Source organism: Lissotriton helveticus, chromosome 3_1 (assembly GCF_964261635.1).
Source record: "Lissotriton helveticus chromosome 3_1, aLisHel1.1, whole genome shotgun sequence".
NCBI classification, from domain to species: domain Eukaryota; kingdom Metazoa; phylum Chordata; class Amphibia; order Caudata; family Salamandridae; genus Lissotriton; species Lissotriton helveticus.
This window is the reverse complement of record NC_136061.1, coordinates 912,835,492-912,859,907: the sequence shown is the minus strand read 5'-3', so window position 1 is coordinate 912,859,907 and position 24,416 is coordinate 912,835,492. Positions and strand designations below refer to the sequence as shown.

The 24,416-nt window shown below is 45.0% G+C and overlaps 1 protein-coding gene across 1 annotated transcript in view; it reads left to right on the top strand.

The window, feature by feature from the left end:
- Window positions 1-24,416, top strand: part of RHBDL2 (rhomboid like 2) — a 233,284-nt gene that overhangs the window by 184,549 nt on the left and 24,319 nt on the right. The window contains exons 5-6 of the mRNA XM_078683795.1: window positions 11,923-12,023; window positions 23,452-23,512. Coding sequence (XP_078539921.1) covers window positions 11,923-12,023; window positions 23,452-23,512 — 162 coding nt within the window. The remainder of the gene's footprint in view (window positions 1-11,922; window positions 12,024-23,451; window positions 23,513-24,416) is intronic.

Genomic DNA, 24,416 nt, shown 5'->3' with positions numbered 1-24,416 from the left:
TTGATCAATACTATGATGAAGATGTCTTCTCCGAAGAACAAGGATGAGTTAATTAGCTTTCTAGGTATGGCTGAGTACTATAATAAGTTTATCTGTGGGTTTGCCTCTTTGTGTGTTGGTATGAGATCCTTACTGAAGAAAGGGTGTGAGTTTATATGGACTGACGAGTGTGAGAAGGAGTTCATTCTTCTAAAAAAAAAATTGAACAATGCCCCCAAGTTAAATAGTTTTGATCCAGAGAGGAAATCTGTATTGATAACAGATGCCAGCTTGAAAGGATTAGGAGCAGTTTTAACACAAATGATTGAAGAGCATGAAGTAGTCATTTTGTTTCTGTCTAGAAGTTTGAGGGGCCCAGAGCTAAGGTATTCCGTGGTAGAACGTGAAGCGTTAGCTGTCTTCTGGGCTATAAAAAAGTTAAAGAACTTCTTATGGGGAAATACTTTTGAAGTAAGAACTGATCACAAACCCTTATGTGAGATCCTAAAGACCAAAGGTATTGACGCTGTTTCTAGTAGAATCACAAGATGGGTAGTAGGATTACAAGATTATAACTTTGAGGTCAAATATCTCCCGGGTGTTGAAAATAAAGTGGCTGATGCCTTATCTCGTCTTGTTTCCCAAGAAGAGTTAGATCTGGAGGAAGATTGGGAAGGTGAAGATGAAATGGTTTGTGCTGTAGATGAAAGTGTCATTGACAAATGTAAATGGTTAGAGGCTTCACAAGAAGATTTGAATCTTTTGGAGATTTTGAGGTTAATTAAAGTTGGGTGGAAAGTTAAACCTAAAGATGGTGACACGTTGGAGAAGTTTTGGCACGTTAAAGACCAATTGTCTGAACATGACGGTTTACTTGTTAGAGGTACTAGGTTGGTTCCTCCTATGGCAATCAGGTCTGAGCTTATTTCATTGGCTCATAGTGGGCATATGGGCATTTCAAAGACAAAGGAGAATTTGAGGATGTCGTATTGGTGGCCCGGCATGGATTTAGAAGTGGAAAGGAAAATTAGAGATTGCATGGAATGTGCATTAAGTGAAAGAGTGGCGAAACCCAAAATCCAACCCATGGTTACTCGAACGCTTCCTGACAAACCATGGGAGGAAGTTGGATTAGACATTCTTGGGCCTATTTACTCAGCAGGTTCTGAATGGTATGTCCTGGTTTTAATAGATTTCTTTTCTAGGTGGCCAGAAATTGCTATCACTCATGGAATAGAGACTAAACATGTGATAAGTTTTTTGGAGAAACTTTTTGCTAGAGAAGGTATTCCCAACATCATTTTGACAGACAATGGGAGCCAACTTGTCTCTAGGGAGATGGAAATTTTTTTGTCTAAGCATGGCATTAAACATAAAAAATCTTCTCTATACCACCCAGAGACCAATGGCACCGTGGAGAGATTTAACCGTGTGCTCAAGGAGACAATCAGAATGTCTAAGTCTGCAGGTTCTGATTGGAGGTCAGATGTGTTCAAAAAAGTTAAACTTTATAGATTATCCCCTCATGCCACTACGGGCAGAACACCATTTGAGCTTTTCAGATGTAGGCGTGCTAACACGATGGTTACTCCGCCTTGGATTAATGACTTGCATCTGAAGGAATCAATTGGAAGTGACGAGTGGAAAGTAGGCCAAGAAAGAAAGCTTCTGGCCAGGAAAAGGATTCATGACTTGAGACACTCTGTAAAAAAAACTGTAGTGCGTGTGGGAGATTGGGTACTCATAAAAAATCCCTGTAAGAAGAATAAAATGTTATCTGCCTCATTCTTGAAACCCATTCAAGTTATCAAAGTTTTAGGCAATGCGATCAAAACCGCTGATCATCGCATCTGGAACTTAAACAGGGTTGTTGTGATCAAAAAAGACTTTGTTGACAATTCTAAGTTTCCTGTGTCAAGTTTTCCTTCCACAGGTACCTCGTCACCTCGGATTGTTTTTGATCCTGTCATCACCAGGAGATCTTCAAGGATTACACGTACACCTACTCATCTGAATGACTTTGTAAAATAATTATGTTCTGTATTATTGTTTTGTTATAAGGAGGGAGATGTGTGGCATCCTGCCCTTGTAACTTGTTGCTAGGATGTCACATGCATCGGAACTCTGTGTAGAAGTTCTGATACCTTAGTTTAGAATGTAGAGACAGTGAAGCAGTTAAGCCTGGACCTTCCTATCTGTGAGACATGTATCCTTTGGATGAGATCTTATTTACTTAATAAATACTTAATTCATCCTTCTACCTGCATTTGGACTTCTTTACAGTTCCCCTAGCGGGGGTCGTAGGTCCAGGTGTCGAGTCAGACGACTCAACACATTGGTCAAACGTCACTGCTAGCATCTGGATATGCTATGAATGTGCTGCCTGCAGGTGTCAACCAGTGGTATTCATTCCTGCCTGTTAGCTTTCTTCGCTACTCCATGATATGTGCTATGCGTCCCATATTTTACCATGATACCAACTGCTGTTTCTTTCCGCTGTTGGACTTTTTGTGCATCAAACGCACCAATGGTGATGGGAGGAATGCGTCAATAAGTCTAACGCCACATCCCTTTCCAGTGTTGACTTTACTCTTTTAGTGATTTTGAGGTCACTTGGTGATGCAATATACATAGAACTAAATTGTGTACATTTCGTAACAAAATATGAGAGAAAGCTTAGGAAAAATAAGGCTACGCAAAATATTTCTTTAAATTCGCTTACTGCAGTTAGAGTAGATTATCCTTTCTACGTGTACTGCAAGTAATTCTCAGTTTCCGGACTTGCAATGCCACCTAGTGGTATATAGTGTGCAGTGCCTAAAGATTTGCTCATTATTACCGATATTCATACAGTAGGTGTACTTTGCCACCACGCTCTTAACGCCCTTTCGAAGCAAATCATTTAAAACGATCTGCTGCAATGGCAGGAGAGTGACATTAGTTTGTGCATCACTTTGTATATATGAGATCTCATTCACAAATACAATATATTTGAAAGTTAAAATGCAAATCGTAAAATAGAATTGCTTTCCTCTTGCCCCATTGCACTATTCCAACATTGTGCCTAGACAGTGCTTAATTTGAGCCGGTGATTGCCTTGGGGGCCACCAACGCTCATTTTTTGGACCAGCACTTATTTTTCCTCGTCAAATATTTCCAAAGGCAAGAGAGAGAAAGACCGAAAACCACTACAAAAAGAGAATGGAGAAACCTGTAAGAGTGAGATAAAGTAGCAGAGGGTGTCTGGTATTGCATTAAAGGGGGGTGGGGTGGCCTGAAGACTGTGCAGACATTTAATAGAGCTGGATTCTGGGTAGGGATTCGGGCACTGGCACTCATTCCTTTGCAAATTAAGCACTTAAGGTTTCAGGCCGGGCTGCAGATTTGTTCTGCTGGTGATATATCAGACTGAGAATTTCCTTTGTGTTGCTGGTTTAACTTTATAATTCATCTGAAATTTACTTTACGAAACAATCTCTCAGTTCGCAAGCATTTTCAGATTTCGGATGCTGTTTTTATACTCTCTGTGTTAGCCTTCCCTGTGGTATAATCCCGGTCTAACAGGATAGACTAGCCTCTAACACCTAATACAATGCCAGCGAGGGATAATTAAAGCAGCACTGACCCTTTAATCACTATATGTGATAGGTGATATAGGTTATAATCAAAAGCGTGCCCACCTCTAAGGTCCACTGCCACAAGAACTAATACAATTACAAACACAAAAACAAAGAGAGGCACACAACAAATCGCATTTAATATGCAGTCAATGACGAATCTTTCAGAGTCTTCGGTGTGGAGAATCCGTCTTTATTGATTCCACAAGATGAGGGATACACACAGCCTCAGCCAACGCGTTTCACCCCAAAATGGCTTCCTCAGGCCTAAATAACGAACACTGGATGGTGGTTTTCTGAGTGTGTCAGCCACCTGCGTCCTTCTCCCCTCATTGGATACATAAGTATTGTGTTTATGCTTTTGTCTTTATATGCATCCTCATGTACAGCGATGTTATGCTTTCTTTTCCTTTGTGTATGTAAAGCGCTCTGATACCCACGGGTCTAGCTAGCGCTATATAAAACTTTATAAATAAATAAAACTTCACTTCAAAAACCATGGACTGGTATCCGGTCTTCAATCTTCAGCTTAGTGCTTAGATTTTCTTTTTCATCTTTAGACTTGGTCCGTGTCTTAGGAAAAATAATGCTTCAAATGGACAAGAAAAGCTGTTTAAAAAAAAAAAAAAAGCTCGGGACGCTCACCAGTATACACCGAGCTCAGGCTGTCTTCTAACAAACCGTACACGGACCATTGATTAAATATGAAAAAGAAAATCTAAGCACTAAGCGGAAGATTGAAGACCGGATACCAATCCATGGTTTTTGAAGTGAAGTGTTCGTTATTTAACACTGAAGACTCTGAAAGATTCGTTATTGACTGCACATTATATGTTGTGTGCCTCTCTTTGTTTTTGTGTTAGACTAGCCACTAACACTGGTTTCTAGAGCGGAATGCTGCCGGCGTAAAGCGCTTCAATGCCTCGTCAAGGGTGCCAAGCGCTATATAAATGCAATTACAATTATAATTCGAAATTGTATACAAGGAAGCAGGGCTGGTCCTCCCTTGGGATGGCCGTTCGTTACCCCAATTAAATGCCCCCAAAGCCCCAGCAATTAAAAATAAAATGGTAATTTCTTATTTTTAATATTCTCATCCTGAACCGAGTGTCAGGATGGGGTGGGGCCTGCTGAGTGGCAGCAGGGAGGAGTGGTGGACAGAGGATTGCTTTTGTACAGTTTAAAGTGCCCGTATCTCTTTGGCCAGACGTTTTGCGGCTGCCAGCCAGACATGCACACTTTAAACTTCTAAACCCAGCTGTCTCAAGACTGCTGGGGTGAGAGCAAGTGCAGGTCTCCAGCAAATTGGGGAGCGCCGAATAAGGCTACTCCTTCCAATCAGGGCGCTGCTCACATGCTGGTTAACAGCATGTGAGAATGTAAAGATTGGTCAAGGGAATTGCATCATCCAGTTCCTCCATGGGCAAAAGAAGAGGCCTGAAGCGGAGGATGTCGTGTTCAGGTAAGTGCTTGATTTTTTAAAAGTGATTTTGCGATTGCACCGCCCCGTAGATGCCATGGAAGACGTTTGTGCTGTCATGGGGCTGAGGCCCATATGCGAGCTGCTCCAGAAAGGCGGAAACAAGTTCCCAGGAGTTTGATTATTGCCCAGCTTGAATCACGGAGCTCCATGGCCTAGGCACTCGATCAAATCCTGCCATGGTGGCGAAACCATTTTTCTCCTGCAAAGGCCGTTAAAATGAGTAGCCATGACTTCATCGTGCTTCAACACCCAGCGTATGCTTCGCAAGATCTTCCGCTGGATCCCGACCGAGACCAGGAAGACTGTCACCCAGGCACTCGTCACCAGCCGACTGGACTACGGAAACGCCCTCTACGCCGGAACCACAGCCAAGCTACAGAAAAGACTCCAGCGCATCCAGAACGCCTCCGCCCGACTCATCCTGGATGTCCCCCAACGCAGCCACATCTCCAGCCACCTGAGGAACCTGCACTGGCTCCCCGTCGACAAGAGGATCACGTTCCGGCTCCTCACCCACGCACACAAGTCTCTCCACGACCTGGGCCCCAAGTACCTCAACGACCGCCTGACCTTCTACACGCCCACCCGCCAGCTACGGTCCACCAGCCTCGCCCTCCCAGCTGTACCACGCATCCGAGGAGCCACTGCCGGAGGAAGATCCTTCTCTTACCTGGCTGCCAAGACTTGGAACTCCCTCCCCATCCACCTTCGGCTGACCCAGGACCATCTCGCCTTCAGGAAACAACTCAAGACCTGGCTGTTCGAGCAGTAGCATACCCCTCCCCCCAAGCGCCTTGAGACCCTCCCGGGTGAGTAGTGCGCTATACAAATGGCATGATTGATTGATTGATTATAATGTGTACTAAATCAACGGTTATTATTATCGTTGTAATGTTTGCTATCAATAATAAATATACTATTTGTTGCTTTTGTTGTTAGACTTGATGTGATAAGTAGTGGTGTTATTATTATGTCTGTTCGAATTCTTATGAATTATTTTGTTTTCCTGTTGATTTAATAGACAGCAGGACAGCTCAGTGGGTTGCACACCCTGAGTCGAGGCTTGGGTGCTGCAGCAGTTGATACATTTGAGCCTGAGCGTGACTGATACAGCCTTTCAGCTCTTCTCTGTTGACAATATGAGTTTCATGAATTGGCCTTTCAGAACAACTGCTCACTAAGTGACAAGGGGTAATTTAGTCTGTGGTGTGTACTAGTTGCCTGGACAATATCTTATCTTCAAATTTCCTCTTATTTGTGTTTCTTGGTAAACTAAGCAGCACTATATTGCAGGTTTGGCCAAGGGCCCACAAACTGAAGCAGAGTAGATTAATCTCTGCAATCCGTCATGAGAGCAAAAGTTGCCTATATTTACTGACTTTGAATCCTCATCTGCAAGTCATAACAGATGATATCCATAGCGCCAAATATCTGCTGTCTGAGAATATTTGAGATTTAGTCGATTTTAGAGCAAGCGGTAACATAGTCCGGACAAGTAGAGTTCATATGAGGGTAAACCGGTCAATAGGGTATAGCCTCACTATATCACATGACAAAAATATTTTGTTTCTAACCAGTGCTTAATTTCTAAAAGAATGATTGCCGGTGCCCAAAGCTCTACTCTGAAGCCAGCGGTCGGCGCTATTAAATGTCCGCACACTCTTCAAGCCACCTCACACCTCTTTAATCTACTACCAGGCACTCTATGCCCTTTCATCTCACTCTTAGAGGTTTGTCCTTTCTCCCTTTGTGACGGGTTTGCGTCTTTTCCTCCTCCGTCTTTCCCCTTTGGTTGTTTTTCCCTCTCTTGCCCTCGGGAAATATCTGATGAGGAAAAAACAGTACCCGTCCACAAAAATGAGTGCCAGTGGCTCCCACTGGCATCCACTGGCTCAAATTAAGCTCTGCATCTACAAAATCGTCTACAACTACAATGTCAAATTGCATCAATGCAAATTTAAGAATTGCAATAATAATCTTACCATGATGATGGAGTAGTGGGTGATGTAGTGGAGACACCCGTGCACCTAGCCTGCCACTTGCCTACCGCCTACAGTTCCGGCTTGTTCCAACCTCATTCAATGACATTGTTACTGCCTGGCTTTTCCCCCTTGGGTTTTCCAGCTCACCTTTCTTCCAGCCAAAAGAAGCACCAGCCTTAATGCAGGTCACAGCACAACCGCATCAGTAGGCACCTGACACCTAGCCTGCCACTGGCCCATGGCCTCCAGTTCCTGCCTGATCCATTTACACCGCCATTGCCTGGGTTTCCCCGCTGGGGCGTTTCCCACTAACTGTTCTTCCTGCCAACAGAAGCCCCGCCCACCCCAGCACCGACCTAATGCAGGCCACAGCGCAACTGCATCAGTATGCACTTGGGTACCTGGTGCCATATTTACGAAATTTGTGGCTCAGGGCAAGCCCTTTTTAACCTGGGAATGTGTCAAAAACATGGGAGTTGCATGGGAATACCCACCACAATGCCCATGGAACCCTCCCTTATGCAGAGTACGGCAACACAGGGATTTGCTCTGCGTTACCTTACCCCAGATTTGTGAAGCTATTCAAAGCCACACAAAGTGGCTTTGCGTGGCTTCATAAATCTGTTGTAGAAGTTCACATCACACATGTATCACGTTGCATGGTGCAAGCGTGACGCAAACCTGTTAGAAATATGCCACCTAGTCAGCTACTTGCTTGTGGCCTGCAGTTCCTGCTTATTCCAATCTGATCACTGCCACTGCCTGGATTTTCCCCCCTGGGTTTTCCAGCTCACCATTCTTCCCGCAAACAGAAGCCCCACCTACCCCTGGACCTGCTTAATGTTGGTCATGTGCTTTTCCCACTCATCATTCTTCCCGCAAACAGAAGCCCCACCTACCCCAGGACCTGCTTAATACAGGCTGCAGAGCCCTGGCGTTTTGGGTGCACCGTTGGCATGCCAGGCCAACCCATATGGGCTGTCCCCACATATACCACGCCCAGCCCCATGACCCCTGGCCCTCCCGCCCCCAAAGATATCTCATCGCTGAGCTCTAGTCGGTCGACCCCGGACGCCGCAACAAACACTGCCACCGCCCTGACCCACACCCTACAATAGGATCTTTCAGCTGCACCCACTAACACTTAATTGTCAGAGCACACACCAACCAGCACGACCTCAGCACACCAAAGACACCACCTCAACAAAAACACCAACTCACATGCACCCTTCTCAACAAATGCTCACTATACAAACTCACCACCAAGATTTGGGACTTCATCTCCACCCTCACACCCAACGTCCTCTTCCTCACTGAGACCTGGTTCAACCCCACTTCTGCGCCCTACATCACCACTGCAATACTCAAAGGATACAAGATCACCCACTGTGACCGTATTAACAAGCCTAGCAGACGGACCGCCATCATACACAAGTAATCCATCCACTCTACCACCACAAATGATATCTCCCCAGCCATGGAGCAACTCAACTCCCGATTTCAAACAGACAGCAATACCACCATCGGGGCATCCTGGCCTACCATCCTCCAGGGCCAAGTCCAGCCTTCTGAAACTTCATCGCCAACTTAATCACCCCCTCACCATAGACTCCAACAACTAAACTTTGCTCTGCGACCTTAATTTCCATCTCGACGATGAAGTTGCAGAAGGCTGGACTTGGTCCTGGAAGATCGTAGGCCAGGATGCCCCCGATGGTGGTATTGCTGTTTGTTTGAAATCGACCACCTTTCCAGAGGACTGGAAACATGCAGAAGTCAACAACCTACTAATGAAACCATCGCAGACCCCATTGAACTCAAAAGCTACCGACTGATCTCACAGCTCCAGTTTCTGGCCAAAGTATTAGAAAATGTCATCAACCAACAACTATCCTCACATCTGGAATTAACCCTCCTAGTCAACTCCTCCCAATCCGGATGCCCCAGCAATCACAGAACCAAGATAGCCCTCATCGTTGCTACACACAACATCTGAGCCCTACTTGACAGAGGAGAGACTGCGGCTCTGATCCTCCTAAACCTATCAGCAGCCTTCTATATGGTCTCCCACCACTAACTTATAACAAGGCTGCACAACATAGGCATTCAAGGAGATGCTGTCAGATGGATCACCTCTTTCCTCACCGGAAGAACTAAAAATGTCCATCTTTCACCATTCACCTCGAAACCCAAGGAAATCATCTGTGGAGTGCCCCAAGGATCCTCGCTCAGCCCCTTCCTCTTCAATACATATATGACACTTCTGGCTAGCATCACCAAAACCCATGGGCTCAACATCATATCCTAAGCCAATACCACCCAACTCATCTTCCCCTCTCTGAAGACACCACCAAGACCAACTTCCACAACTGCATGATAGACGTCGCCAACTGGATGAAGGACAATGCCTGAAGGGCAACACGGATAAGACAGAGGTACTTTTTTTCAGAAACAAAAGCTCCCCATGGAACACATCCTGGTGGCCCCCAGAACTCGGACTTACTCCTACCCTTACTGGCCACGCAAGGAACCTAGGCATCATTCTGGACAACAAGCTAACGATGACTACTCAAGTCTGCTCAGGCTACTCCTCCTGCTTCTTCATCTTCCACATGCTTCCTAAGATATTCAAATGGCTACCCCAAAGCTCAAGAGGCACCATCACCCAGGCCCTCATCTCCAGTGAACTGGACTATGGCAACACTCTCTACTCAGGGATCACAGTTCACCACCTCCGATTACTACAGACCATATAAAACACCTCAGCCAGACTCATCCTGGATCTCCCTAGATGAACCCACATCACCTCCTACCCCAGGGAACTCCACTGGCCTTCTGTACAGAAAAGATGCCAGTTCAAGCTCCTGACCCATTCGTACAAAGCCCTACACAACTGGGCACTCGCCTACTGAACTACCGCCTGACCTTCCATCAGCCCACAAGAACACCTCCGCTCCACATCCCTTTTCTAGCCCTTAACCCCCATCCGCCATAGCAGATGCGGGGTGGCTCCTTCACCTACCTAGCAGCGAAGACATGGAATGAGCTACCCTTTCACTTACAGATCTCCCCATCTCTTCAGAGAGTTCTAAAAGTCCCTAAAGACCTGGCTATTCGGCTAATAAACTGGACCCTACCAGTGCCTGGATACTCTCAGGGGTGAAAAGTAGCGCTCTACAAATGGACTGATTAATTGATTGATTGATTGATGCTATATTCTGGTAGGGTCAGCGGCAGCGCACCGATTAGGGCTGAGGAGTGTCACCCCCGCTGCTGCCAATGCAGTAAAAGTGAGAAAAAACCGTAAGAAAATGAATTACCTTTTTATTTTTCACTGCTCCCAGCCGGAGCAATTTTTGGGGGTGGGGCATTGCTGCTGACTGGGAGCAGGGGAGTGGTGTGCACTCCACCAATTTACACTAGTAAAGTCTCTTTGGCCAGCTGTCTTGCGACGGCCAGCCTGAGATGCGCAGTGTAAACTTTTCTAGCAAGCTGTCTCAGACAGCTGGTTGGAGAGCAGGCACAGGCCTCCTGTGCCTGCTAGAGAATCAAGGCAGCCTGCTCCAGCCAATCCTGGTGCGGCTCTCATGCTGCTCATCTGCAGCATGAGTGCAGCATCAGGATTTGCAGAAAGGGGTTGCCTGAGGCTTCTTGAGGTGCCTGCCATTGCGCTGATGCCAGAAGAAAGAAGGAAAGCGAAACACGGGTAAGGATGTTTTCATTCTTTTTTAATTAACTTTTTACCCCACTGGGGTTGTCTCAGTCAATCTGATGCTCCTCCAGTGTTGAGGGTTGCTGTTCACCAGTGGTTAGGTCATTATTTTCGACCTTGAAAGGGTGACATAGTACTGTCAAGGGGTCAACAGTCACCGATTTAGTGAAATACCGTAAGGGAACATAAAGAGGCCAGAAATTAATACAGTTACTAGGACTATACATTTTTACTCTAGAAAGCAAATGCGAAAAAAAGGTAGAGGAACTCAGGAGGAAGTATACAGATTTTTTTTTCAATAGGTAGGTTGTGTATCGGACGGGGTGCAGCAAAGAAAAAGTCTGAGATAGCATCATTAGATTTTCTTTATTTTTATTTAGCCAGATTCCTGGTATTTCATCATAGTTAAGAAAACTAAGGTTAAAAAAGACTATACATAATAAGGGTGGGCGATAAATTCTGCTCCACTGGTGCAGTTGGCAGCTTGTGTAATGTGGAGTTCTGCCCAAATTCCACGAACCTCCGTGGGCAGAGTTTTTTCTCACACAAAGCTTGCCAAAGGTAAATATTTTCAGTCACAAGGAGGGCACCTGCTGAGATTTCCCTGAGGCAGGCGGTCCCAGGCGGCTGCTACTGTTCGTGGTCAGAATGCTGCCACTCGAGTAGAAAATCTACTCCAGCAGCAGCAAAATTTACTCAAACAGCACCCTCTGGCGCGCCGCTTGGTGCCGTCAGCACTGATTTTTCAGCACAGAATAAGGCCCAGCACTAAAAATCAGTGCGAGCCGCGCCGCTTGCCTAATTCCATCCATTCGTAGAACTCAGCAGAATCTCACAAAGTTTTCATGTAACTCCGCAGAATCCCAGAGAGTGAAACTCTGCGAGTTACGGCCACCCCTAATAATAAACTGACAACTGTTACTTTCCTCTCAATCGTATTACCTTCTCAGCCATCAAGAAGCCTCTTTGGTCCCCCAGCACTACATGGCCATGACTGATATACACAAACAAAATTAATTTTTTTGTACCCTTGGGTGCCCTAAGTTAGAGGGGGAGTTGATGAATATTCATGGAGCCTGCAAAGCTGAACACTCTCTTTTCCTTCTGGCACATTGTATTAACATTAAAATGTATGTGTGTTTTTCCTAGGTTCCTTGGCCAGTTCCATCTTTGATCCCCTCTATGCACTCGTTGGCGCTTCAGGAGGAGTCTATGCCCTCATGGGAGGATACTTCATGAACGTATTAGTGGTAAGAAACCATCATTTTATTGATCAAACCACATACCGTGCGTTGTTGGGGGAGGAATCCCCCTTATAATTAAAGAGGTCCCCTGATAGCCCAAGGCAGTGCCACCTCCTCTATGTGTTAGATTGTATTGATGGTAGCTGAGGTGTTGTGCTCAAGAGTCCTGGGATGTGAGCTGAATGCATATGTGGTAATTCCTCGTGTCATGTGTTTCTTGTATGGCCCATTGTCATTTTCCCTATGTTAGCCCAATTATGCATGTTGGAGTCAACTTTTGTTTTGCACACGTTACAAAATATCACGCTTGCTCTTGTGCCACATTGTATTTTATCACAGAACCAGCACGTTTTCATATTTTATTATTTTCCTGTGAGTAGCCTGATCAGCCTAGGCAAAGTCAAACAACATTTCCCCTTGTTATTCATTCTGGTTAGACACTAGCACCAAGACATAATAAAATAATGCAGCTGCTGTTTTGAATACACATATCTTGTCAATTAACTGAAGACAGGGGTTCTGGAAGCACACACTTACAGAGTGATGGTCCTATCCAATGACAAGAGCACTGTGTCAGCTGAGATGTAGAACATTCTCCTATGTATGCTAAAGTACGGGGTCCACCTCTAAACCCAGAGATCTATAATTTATAACCACTAAGCTTAAGTAGTGGGGGAGTGTTTAAGCAGATCTGTCAGTTAACATGACAGGGCTCTTTATTGTTTATGGTTTATTAACTGTGCTGATGACATTGACATGTGTTTGTTTTCTAATGGTGGCACAACTATTGCATTTTAGAGCACACTAGTTTAAATTAACATTGTAAACCTCCTTCATGTCTCTTTTCTATTTATTTGTGGACAAGTACAACTGAGAGAACAAAAGGGTGTATCCTGTTACCACAATCCCTGAGAGGGTCAGGAGTGTTGTGTTCTGTGGTGCCAAATCACTTGTCATAGCTAGTTGCCTCTGGTTCATAGATACTGATGTTCTCTGGTCCCAAGTATAGTTCTGTTCCTGAGCAGAATCTCTGCAACACCTCTAACTCTTAGCTGGGTGGTATTTTACTGACAAATGAGTGACTGAGGGGCTACACTTGTATATCACAGCTACTTGAGTGTTTCTTTTTGCTGGTTTAAAACAGATACTTACCCAAATAAAATGTAATCATCTTTCTGGACTCCAGCAGTGAGCCGTGCCATTTTACTCTTTGTGGGAAGATGCTCTAGAGACTAGGAACCCTGACAGAGAAGAGATTCTAACACATAGCAATGGAATCATTCAGGGGGGTTTGAAATCTAGAACCTACAGGGATTATGGCTTTGCTGGTCAGGAGGTAAAGTATGCAGGAGCAGTGCCATGGAAAAGATGAGAAGAGAAGAAGCAAAACAGGCAGAGAGAAACACACTGAAATAAAGCAAAGGGAAGTCCAAGTAGCAGAGAGAGAAAGGGTTGAGTAATAGTCATTATGGGGAAAGAAGCAGCTACCGATATAAGGAAGGCTTAGTGGAGAAGGTCTGAGAGTGAAAAAGAGAAGTTGATGGAGGGAGGACTAGGAAGAATGGCTGCCAGGAATAGAAATAGGGAGAAGGTCTTAGGAGAGAAGGTTGGGCCAAGAGAATGGCCTGATGACTGTGCAAGGAGGCAGGAAGACAGGGGACTGGATTCACATTGGGCCTTTACACTCATGGCTGAGTCCTCACAGTCTTGGGGGAGTCCCTAAACTTGAGCAATATCTCCACAATCAGAATTCTCATTGTGGAGATATCGCCTGAGTGTGGAGAGCCCCCATGACTGCGGGCCTCCACCACGAGTGCAGAGGCCCTTTGTGAATCAGACCCTAGGTGTGTCTCAGTTCTTTATATCAGGAAAAGGTAGCTCGTAGGTCAAGAGCTTGCCATGATTACTCATAAAAAAGCTTTGTAAATAGAGTCCAATGTATGTATTTGATCGCATGTTAAAATCAACAGACTGCTGTACACTGTATTTGGAGTAGGGAATGCTTTAAGATTATGTACAAAAGTAGACGAGGTGGATGGAGGTTGAGTCGGTGGTGTGTGCGGATCATATGGCCTTATCTTTTGGAGTTTTTTGCTGCTCATGCTATTGGTGGATAAATCAATAAATGAAGTGATCAGACTGATTTTTGAATTCTGAATATATGATGCCTAAGTTCCACCTTTCATAGTATGATCAAAGTGACCACTGACTGTGTAGGAGATGGAACATTTTTACAGATGTAACCAGAAAGATGGCTTGTGTAGATGGGAGTAGCAAGCTTGTATGTGTTTTCCACACCCTTCTGTTTATGACTTGCAAGAGAGACTCAAAAACTGGCATGAGTTGCTCAGTATTTTACCCCTCTGCAGTTGATGAAATGCATTCCTGTCAAGAATCTGTTAGCAGTCTGCAAGAAAAGACTCATCAGGGAAACAAGTATTGACAAAAGCCCTGCACAATGTATAAGGGAAAGACCGCACTTGTTGCCGTGGCTAACCTCTCCATTATCCTTTTCCAAGAGTGGATGGTCCAGGGCTTCTTGTATACATTCCTTGACCACCATGTCTGTTGGAAATGGCCCTTTTGCAGAGTTATCCCCAAACCGTTTGCTTCTTCCTCCTTTGTTTTTCCTTACCTGTGGTTGTTGGCTATAGGACTCTGGGCACTTTACCACTGCTGATCAGTGCTAAAGTGCATATGCTCTCTGTGTAAATTGTTATTGTGATTGGTTATCCATGATTGGTATATTTGTTTTACCAGTAGGTCCCTAGTAAAGTGCTCTGAGTGTGCCAGGGCTGACAATTTAAATGCTACTAGTGGGCCTGCAGCACTGATTGTGCGACCCACATGAGTAGCCCCAAAGAGATGTCTCAGGCCTGCCACCGCAGTGCCTGTGCGCAGTTTGCTAACTGCCATGTTGACCTGGCCAGTGTACCCCCTTGCCAGGCCTTACCCTTTCCCTTTCGTACACCTAGGACACCCCTATGGTGGGCCCAAGGTACCCCCCTGGGCAGGGTGCAGTGTCTGTAAAAGGTAGGACATGTACTAGTGTGTGTAACGCTCTGATAGTGAACTACTGCCAATTTCGTTTTTCACTATTGAAAGACTATATTGCCCATAGGCCAAAATGGGGAATGCTGTGTAACATGTTTACCTACATATCTTCCCATAGGAGCGTGATAGAAACTTGGTGTCTGGTATCCCTGAAATCAGAATTTAATAACACATCTTTTCGGAAGGATGTTTTTTAAATCCTGTGTTTGAAAATAGCACTTTTAGAAAGTGTCTATTTTCTTGTTCAACCTTTCTGTGTGCCTCTGCCTGTTTGTGGATTGACTGTCTGGTTTGAGAGGGCCAGAGGCTGGGGTAGCTCCAGGAGTCTGGGTGAGTCAGCACTAGGCTGAATAGGCTGATCTGCACTTGGAGTGGTGAGAGGAGTAGCCTTTGGGCCTGAACAGAGCTATGCCTCCCTTCCACAATGCTGGCGCCACCTCCTGCGGTGTTTCTGATGACCCTGGCCCACACTGACAAAGGAAGAATTTGTGCACTGGCATAGTACACCCAGAACTGGTTTGGACTGGGTCCAGGACCCCTCATACATAGAGAATAAAGACTTTTGGGGTATGAATATGAGAGTTGAAACCCCTGAATTATAGACTACTTCGTGATCAAGAGGAACCTGTTGCCAAAGAGGACAGCTGAAGAGACGGCCGGAGACGTATTGCCCTTGCTGTGTGTCTGGGGCTCGCCTGCAGTTTGCGAATTCTGCTGAGGAGAGGATCAAGGGACTTTGCTGTGTGCTGTGTTCACTGCTTGGAGAAGGACTTTGCTGTGTGCTGAGTCCATCTGGAGAAAAGTCTCCAAGGTCCTGAGAAGAGCTGGCCTCTTTTTTCTGAAGTCCCAGGCACAAAAGGACTTCACCCTCAGCTTCCCTGACTTCCTTGCTGGAAGTTCTGACCTGCCCTGAGGTGCCTGTAACTGTGTGTGAGGCCCTTGTTGCTGGGAGCTGCAAGCACGACGCAACGAGGGAGAAGCGTGACGCCCCCACAGCAGCTGCTGTCGCATCGCCAATGAATCATGTTGCCGCTGCCGCTGTTCGCCGTCACATCACCAGAGAAGCGTTTTGCCAAGCCATCACATCGCTAAGGAAGCGTGTCGCCGATGCCGCTGATCGCCATCGCATCACCAGTGAAGTGTGTCGAAGAGCCTATCACGGCTCAAGAAACCACTGATTTCGCCGCACGGGCGTTGGGCATGAACACATCGCATGCACGTTGTCACATCGCATCAGAGACGCCATTTTATCACATCGCACCGGATGGTCGCAACGCATCGAGGCACCATCTTGTTACATCACAACCGCAGCGCAAAGAGAGCCGACGCATTGCCTTCTCTGCGACCCTTTTATTTGTTCGGGGATACGCATCTAAGGTACTTTGAGAGAAAAGGGTCGCATTTACCATCTACAAGTTTATTTTGCAACAACCCTTTTTAAAGACATTCTACTGAGTATCTGTTGGATTTTTGTTGTTTTGGTCTTGTTTAGTTTAGATAAAGATATTTTAATTTTCTAAACTGGTGTGGTGTCCATTTGTGGTGTTTTCACTGTGTTACTGTGAGTGTTGGTACAAATACTTTACCCATTGCCTTTGGGATAAGCCTGTCTGCTTGTGCCAAGCTACAAAGGGGGTGAGCAGGAGTTATCTAAAGTGTGTATCCCCCTTACCTTGACTGGAAGCAAGAGTCCCTATTTGGACAAATGTACCTACTTCTGCAAACTAGAGACCCCCAGTTCTAACAGTGTCCCTCAAAGCCACCTCGCTCATAAGCCACGGCTGCATGTCTGGCACTAGGATCTATGATATCTAAGTGTAGCCACACCAAGGTATAGTTGAAAAAGAGTTTCTGGTGAATATTAGTGTGGTTAATTTGTGGTTGTAAGGCTCTGGAAGCAGCCACGGCCGGTGGTAGGTGTAACTGCAGGGCGGTGACATAGGGAGGGGGAGGGGCAGGGTGGGGGTTTGTAATGTATGGATTACGGACTTTGGTGAGAATTAAACAAGGACCCCCTGGGTAGTAAGATACGCAGACTCCTAGGGCAGGGTAAGAACCAATATGAGAAAAACAACCTAGGCCGTCAGCAAGAGTTAGTGAACAATTAGTCCAAACTATACAGAGAGAGGAACAATGAAATATAAATATATATTAAAAATATATGTTTAATTCGCATAGATAAAAATCATATAGTAACTACAACCACGTTGAAACTATATGATACAATAAAAGAAACCTCACACATTATATTCACAATAAATGCACAGCATATATAAATCATAAACATTACAGGTAAAACAATTCATACACAGATGTCATAATAAAAATTACAAAAAACTCGACGCGCGTTTCAGCTGAAAAAACGCCTTCCTCAGGAGTCACTGGTGATAACTCTGAAAATACATTTTACAAGAAAGACATATATCAGTATACTAGTGAGCAATTTATATAAAAAAAATACACATGAAAGACAAACATTTTTTACATAAATACCATAAAACAAATGCAAAGATATAACAATTTCACATTCCTTGTTATTAAAATCAAAGTTCTTCTCAACCTGAAAGTTCTAGACTTATAAATTTGGACACTAAAGTCGTAAGATAGACAGTTATTTACTTTAAAATATTTTCTCAGTGCTCAGTTAGATAACATTCAAACCATCTTGATATGTATATAGAAAAACAGATAGGTGCCTTCTTCTTGATGGTGGTCTAATACATACATTTTGGAAAGAGGTAACAGATAGTTCAAAACATGATATGGCATATATGAGTTTTTCAAGAGCAACTTACATCAGAAGTATTGTGTTCTTGCTTAGTACATCAGAAATTGGGTAGCATCATCTCATAGTTTCATATTCACAAGGGGAGCCACTTGATAAAGGCTAATTCCTGGTTAATTAAAAACATCCAAATATATAAGATATAGTAGAATCATTTTGAACACACATGGTTGTATAGTATACTGGACATATTGACTTAACTAAAAGATGTTTTTCTCATATTGGATTACGGACTTTAACAGGTAAGTAAACATATAAATTAATAAAACGAATTTCGTTGCGCTCACTGCATCGCATTTGGTGATGCAGTGCACACAACGAAATTCGTTTTATTAATTTAAATGTTTACTTAACTGTTAAAGTCCGAAATCCATCCATTACAACCCCCTACCCTGCCCCTCCCCCTCCCTACGTCCCCGCCCTGCAGTTACACCTGCCACCGGCCGTGGCTGTCTGGAAGTGGGAGAGAAGTTGATGTGTGTAGGATCTGTGCACCTTTGAGTAACCGGTGTAGTCCCTCTCTCCCGTATGTTGTGTTCTCCATATGACCTCTGCATTGAGGTCTATCATGCTGTGGAGCAAAGACCGAGTGTCCCTGTGACCCGTGGTGTAGAAGGGATGCCTATCATCTATGCAGTTGAGGGTCACATTGAAGTCTCTGGCTATAATTAAATAATCTTTGGTGAAATGTGCCACACTTCCTTATTGTCGTGGGGGCGTATATGAAGTTCAGCATCAGGAGGCGTTTACCTAGTGGGCCCCTGATTCCCACTCTACGTCCTCTCGCATCAGCCTAATTGGTGTCTAGTTTAAAGGATAGGCCTCTGAATAGTAATATGGCTGTGCCCTTCATATTTAAGGTATTGTTTGCATGGTATTGAGATGGGAACTAGTAAAATTGCAATTTGAGAATTTTCCTGTGATATAAGGTGGGTCTCCTGTAGGAGAGCTATGTCCACGTGTTTGGGGTGGAGCCACTGCAATAGTGCCTTCCGCTTCACTGGGGAGTTGAGGCCTTGAGTTTTGAGTGCCACTATTATGATGTTTGTCATCGTCAAGTGAGGTGGGTTGTAAGTGAGATTGTGCAAAACATAAAGTTGGAGAGCGAAATGCTCCTCCTCTCTCGCTTACTATGTGGAACGGCTAAGAATTGCAAAGACTAGGAAGTTAATAGGATGGTGTCATCGACATTGTGGTAACGAAGTGACATGAGTATACTTGGTAAACTAATGTCAACAATATCAAAATTAACAGTGTATAAACCCAAAACAAGTATAACGTATCAAAAAGAGAACAGATCATCTCACGGTACAATTGTCAGGATCGCGGGCACAGTCCATCCAGTCCACAGTCCATTGTGGGGTCTAGCTCTGGGTGGTTATGAGGGAGCCCTGGCTGGTATGTCAGTAGATGCAAACTGAGAGTTATGGTGGTGCTGTCGGATATGCAATTTGATCGTGGTGCAGCGCAAAATGAGGGACCTTCATCGTAGAACAATAAGGGGAGCTCTGACGCGTGTGGTTCTGTAGAAGGAGACAGCATTCCCCTCAGCAGCTTTGGACGTCCAATGTTAAGGGTGGAGCATTGGTGCAGCGAAACATCTTCAGAGGTAGCAAAATGGCCTAATCTGTCCTTCTTTTGCTTCAAGCGTCTCTTTTCTTTACGAGACCTGCTTGTCGTGGTTGTATGTCAGGGGTCTCTTGTGGCGTCCTGAGCAGATGGTTCATGCCAGGAAACTTCTGTGACTGTTGTAAGGCCCAAGATGGTCCGTGCTTTGGACACCACACTGTGAACTTTTAAAACTGAACTGTAAACAAAATGGGAACCCCATCTGTAGGGGATAGTCTCTGGGCGAAGGTAGGCAGTGACCTGAATGACTTCCCTGCGTCATGCAAGGGTGACTGGAAATACATCTTGAAAGAGAGTAAGAGCAGAGTCTCGGAAGGTCAGGGCCGGACTGGCCGTAGGGGCATCGGGCATTTCCCCGGTAGGCTGGAAGGGTAGGGGCAATTTTTGTAGTGGTGGGGATGCTTTTGTTACTGGGGGGCGATTTTGCTCGGTGCTGCAATATCGGTCCCCAGTAACAAAAGCAGCCGTGCGCACACTTCCCTCCCCAGCCCCCCCTCGGGGGCTAGTCCTACCAAATTGCCAGGGCTGCTTTGGTTTCCCAGTCCAGCCCTGCGGAAGGTGATCAGTTCATGTTGCAGAGCCGCTGACAGAATAGCTTCTTTAAGGACATCTGGCATCTGGTTCTTTCTTTGCTGAAATGTAGAAGACCCTATGAGTGTAATGTAGGTAGATTGGCATACAGTTGGCATTTTTTCGAGAAATAAGGCTTCCATATATTTCTTAAAATCTTTGACTTGGAGGTTTTTGAGGACACCTCTGATGCAAATGTTGTTTCTCTTGCATGATTTTCCAGGACCTCCAGGTTATCTGTGATTTCCATATGATGTGTATCCAATGTGGCCAACTACCAAGCGTGGCTATCCTGGTCATGTGCCATAGTGGTGACTTCATTTTCAACCTGGTTGAGGAGGGTTTCAGCTTTTTGTTTAGAGCGGCCACGCTTCATGATAGCTTTATTCATCTGCTAACACCATGCCGTTGTGGAATTCTTGCTAAAGGTCTTCGAGATCCACTTCAGTCACTTGAGTTTGCATACTGGTGTTTGAAACCATCGGTGGGTCATTCTGAATGGACCCTGCTGGTGTGCCATGAGTCTGGGGCTTGTCTCAATTTTGGGAGTGTAGTATATCTTTAATTGAGGAAGTCTTACCTGTCTTGCATTTTACTGTAGCCATGGTGTACACCCTGTTGGCTAAGATGTACGATGCCAAAAAGCTATTAGTGAGTCTGGAGATCAAATTGATTTAAGGTGTTGTAAATGCCTCCTTAAGCAGTCAAGTATGGTGGGAAGTACCACATTGCTATGTTAGAATGCCATCCCAAAGATGTGGGAGAGCAGGTGAGCTAGGAACTCGCCAGGTGAAGAGTGGAGTTTGACAGAGTGCCGCGATCCCCAGGGGTGGTGGCGGTGAGTCTGGTCAGAGCTCATCCTTGGGGGATAGGCCTTATCGTCGGTTGGTTGTTTTCAGCCACAGCCGGTAGTGGGAGTACCGGCCGGGCGGTGACGTGGGGAGGGGGAGGGGCAGGGTGGGGGACATCACCAAATGCGATGCAGTGTGTGCAACGAAATTCGTTTTATTTATTTTCATGTTTACTTACCTTTTAAAGTCCGTAATCCATACATTACTCCCCCCTCTCTGCCCCTCCCCCTCCCCACGTCAACGCCCAGCCGGTACTCCCACTACCGGCCGCGGCTGGTTGTTTGGCAAATACCCCACTCCAGAAGTACTAATAAGAGCACCACAGAGGATACGGCAGATTGTCTGCTGGCAACCTCAGCCCTCTCCAGTTCTATGGAAGCAGGTGCAATGTTCTCCACTGATGGGTCCCTCAGGAGAGGAAAGTTGACCTTGGTATTTGCGAAGGAGGAGGCAGCTTGATGGAGCAGCCCAAATATATGCTGGAGCTTTTAGGCCCAGTGAGGATTAGTGGGGGAAGCCATTTTGTCTTGGCTGTTACCAGTCACCTCGTATGCACATCAGGATGCAATTTAGCCAACTTAGGTGTGTACTCACTGCTGTCCACTTTGTCAGTGATAGGTGTGACAGCCGCAGTGTGTATGGGTCTCTGTGATTCAAGGCATGCTTGCGACTGCCATCTTTACTACCTCGCTACAGATCACCAAGACTCCCGTCAGTCAGGAAAGGCGCAAAAAGGGGCAAGGGAGCAGGAGACTCGGAGAAGTCTGATTGTTAGAGGCCAGCCTTAGGTATCTGGCTGCAATTCTAACACCTCAACATTTTCATCACCTGCCATGGAGGGCGCTCATACAGCGGAGCTCAGGTGAGTCAGTCATGAGGCCATTCACAGTATTATTGATATTCAGGAATCATAATACACCAAATGCTCCACAACCCCCTTACTGATGCCCACCCCAGGTTTTCTCCTTGATTAAACATTGTCTGATAATTAAGATGTAATACTATAAAATGAACAAAATTTGGTCATGTGACTTTCCAGTCCTTTTGCTAGAAGGCAGCAAGATTGTAGGGGGCAAGTAGGGATGTCCACATCAATGGGGGTGGGTACCAGCAGATGTGTCCAAACATACAGTGCCCATTACTGGATAAAAGAAAGCCTAATGTTATGTGTGTAAGGTGGAGGAGTGAGTAATTGCAGTCCTGGGAGCATCTATGCTTATACCATCAATTTTTTTGGGCGATGTCAGTTTGATTCAAAATATTCTCTCCGTTCATTACTAAGCCTTTCTACCAGTAGCGGCTGGCTGGGAATGAGGGTGGAGGGGAGCGGTGACAAAAAAAATACCACTTACCTCTTCGGCCGGCCACATCTATCCTCCACTTCTCCGGCGAGTCCCGGAACCGGGAAGCACCCAGGGTACCCATAGCCAATCACAATGCTGCAATGCAGCATTGTGATTGATCTGAGTGCTGTGGTTCGGTGCTCAGATGGTGACTGGGGGTCTGGACATGTTCCCCACCAGGCTGTGTAATACTGCCTAGTGGAGAACATGCAAAGTGCACATGACTGTTTGACTGGGCCAAGACGTCCGGTGAAGCAGTCAGGTGCACTTCGAGTGTGCAAACCACTCTTCCCCCTGTGCCTCCAGCTCTCCCCGCCCTAACGCAGACCTGAATCAGCGAAAAATAAAATTATAATAACAACAATATCATTTTATTTTTCCTGCTCGAAGAGCAGTGGGGGCAATGTTCCTCCACCTTAGTGGAGGTGCCACCCTTGCTTTCAACAGATGTTGTTCAAAAAATGTTGATTAATTGTGCAGAACAAAGGCATGCATTATTCACATGTGCTCAATGCATAGAATGATGGTGAACCCAATTTACAAAGGGTGGCTTTTACATTCTTCAAATGCTAACAGCTGAACCCAACTTTTAGACACTTATTTTCGACACTATGGATGGAGCAACATGTAATACAGAAAACGAGGGATCACTTGCTCTGTAATGTATTGTGTGCAAGCCTAGAGATTGCTCAAAAGAACACCTGGGAATCATGAATGTGCTCCTTTAGGAACGGATTATCCTCACAGCCATTATTTCGTGTAAATGCTCATATGGGTGCAAATTTGTGGATGTGCAGCTCCAACAGAGCATCCCAGACGCTTTTAATGGAATCACCAATAAGATAATTCTGCACAAATCCTTTGTGAATAAAGTCAGGCTTTATAATCCAGAAAACATCAAAGGATTTAACATAAAGCGAATAGACATTTTTTAGGGTAGACCTGTTTTCTTGTTCACTACTCAGGGGCAGGGTATGTTACTTTAATCCATAAATTGTCAAGAAAATTGCATAGTGCAGCAGGTAATTGGGACTAGTAGAGTACATAGTTGTGGAGTACTGGAGCTCTTGACTTTGCTATTTCATTTAAACTTTGTTAGCTTTATGAACCGCAGAATTTCAAGACTACATATGACTTGTCCTTCACTATGAAATGTGTTATTTATTGTAACACTCTTTTCAAATTTTCTTTCCATGTGCAAGAACTTTAGACAAATGATCCCTGCGTTTGGAATTTTCAGACTGGTGTCCATTATACTTGTTGGTAAGTTTATTGTAAACTCTGTAAATCACAAAACTGCCACACTAATATTTGCCAGTGATGGGTGACCAACTGTGTAGCATATGCAAATGTCTTGTTCCACAGCAATATCCATATTTATTTTATTTTACAATTACTACCGGCATTGTTCTTCCTAAAGCACATCTCTTTACAATCCACCAGTCCCTTCCCCATTTTGTTTTTTTTATACTTTTCTTTTATTTAGTACCCTATATGGCCCTTTAGAGATGGAAAATCATCTCAACCTTCCAAATATAGGTAGACATTACTGCCCTCTGCACAGTGCATTAACATGAGTGCACACCCTCTGCTCCTGTTGGCACCATGCAAGGAAAGTGTGCTTGAGAGGTTTTTAAAGAACTGCATAACTCCTTGTGTTAGACCCAGAGCACTTTGCAATAGGGATTCATGTAAGACATAGTTAATAAATAATCCTGGTGGTTGAATGAATTAGTCAGTCAGCCTGAAGAATGCTGGAGCCTGCTGGCGAGGACACTCCTCCATGTATGCAAAGTACTCAGTCAAAGAAGCCAACAAGGGAAAGGCCTAGGGTCACCTATAGTGGTAATGGCAATGGCAGCTCTTAGGCATTTACCGGGCAAAGCAGAAGAACTGAGCAAAAGGTTTCCGATTTTGAGAATTAGTCTGTGGGATACAGACTAACCATATGCCAGGTTGAGGGGGTTGGTTTGACGCCTTCTGTATTCGGAAAGTCAATTTCTAGTTTAGGATGTATTTATAGAGTGTTCACAAAGAGGATCTCTGCACAGAAAGAGGCATGCCTAGACATTTCATTACTCTTGTCAGCTACACTTTGAGAGCTTTCGGGTGGCAGACCTTGGACTTCTGGTTGGAACTTAACGAACAAACAACTTCGCAGTTTTAA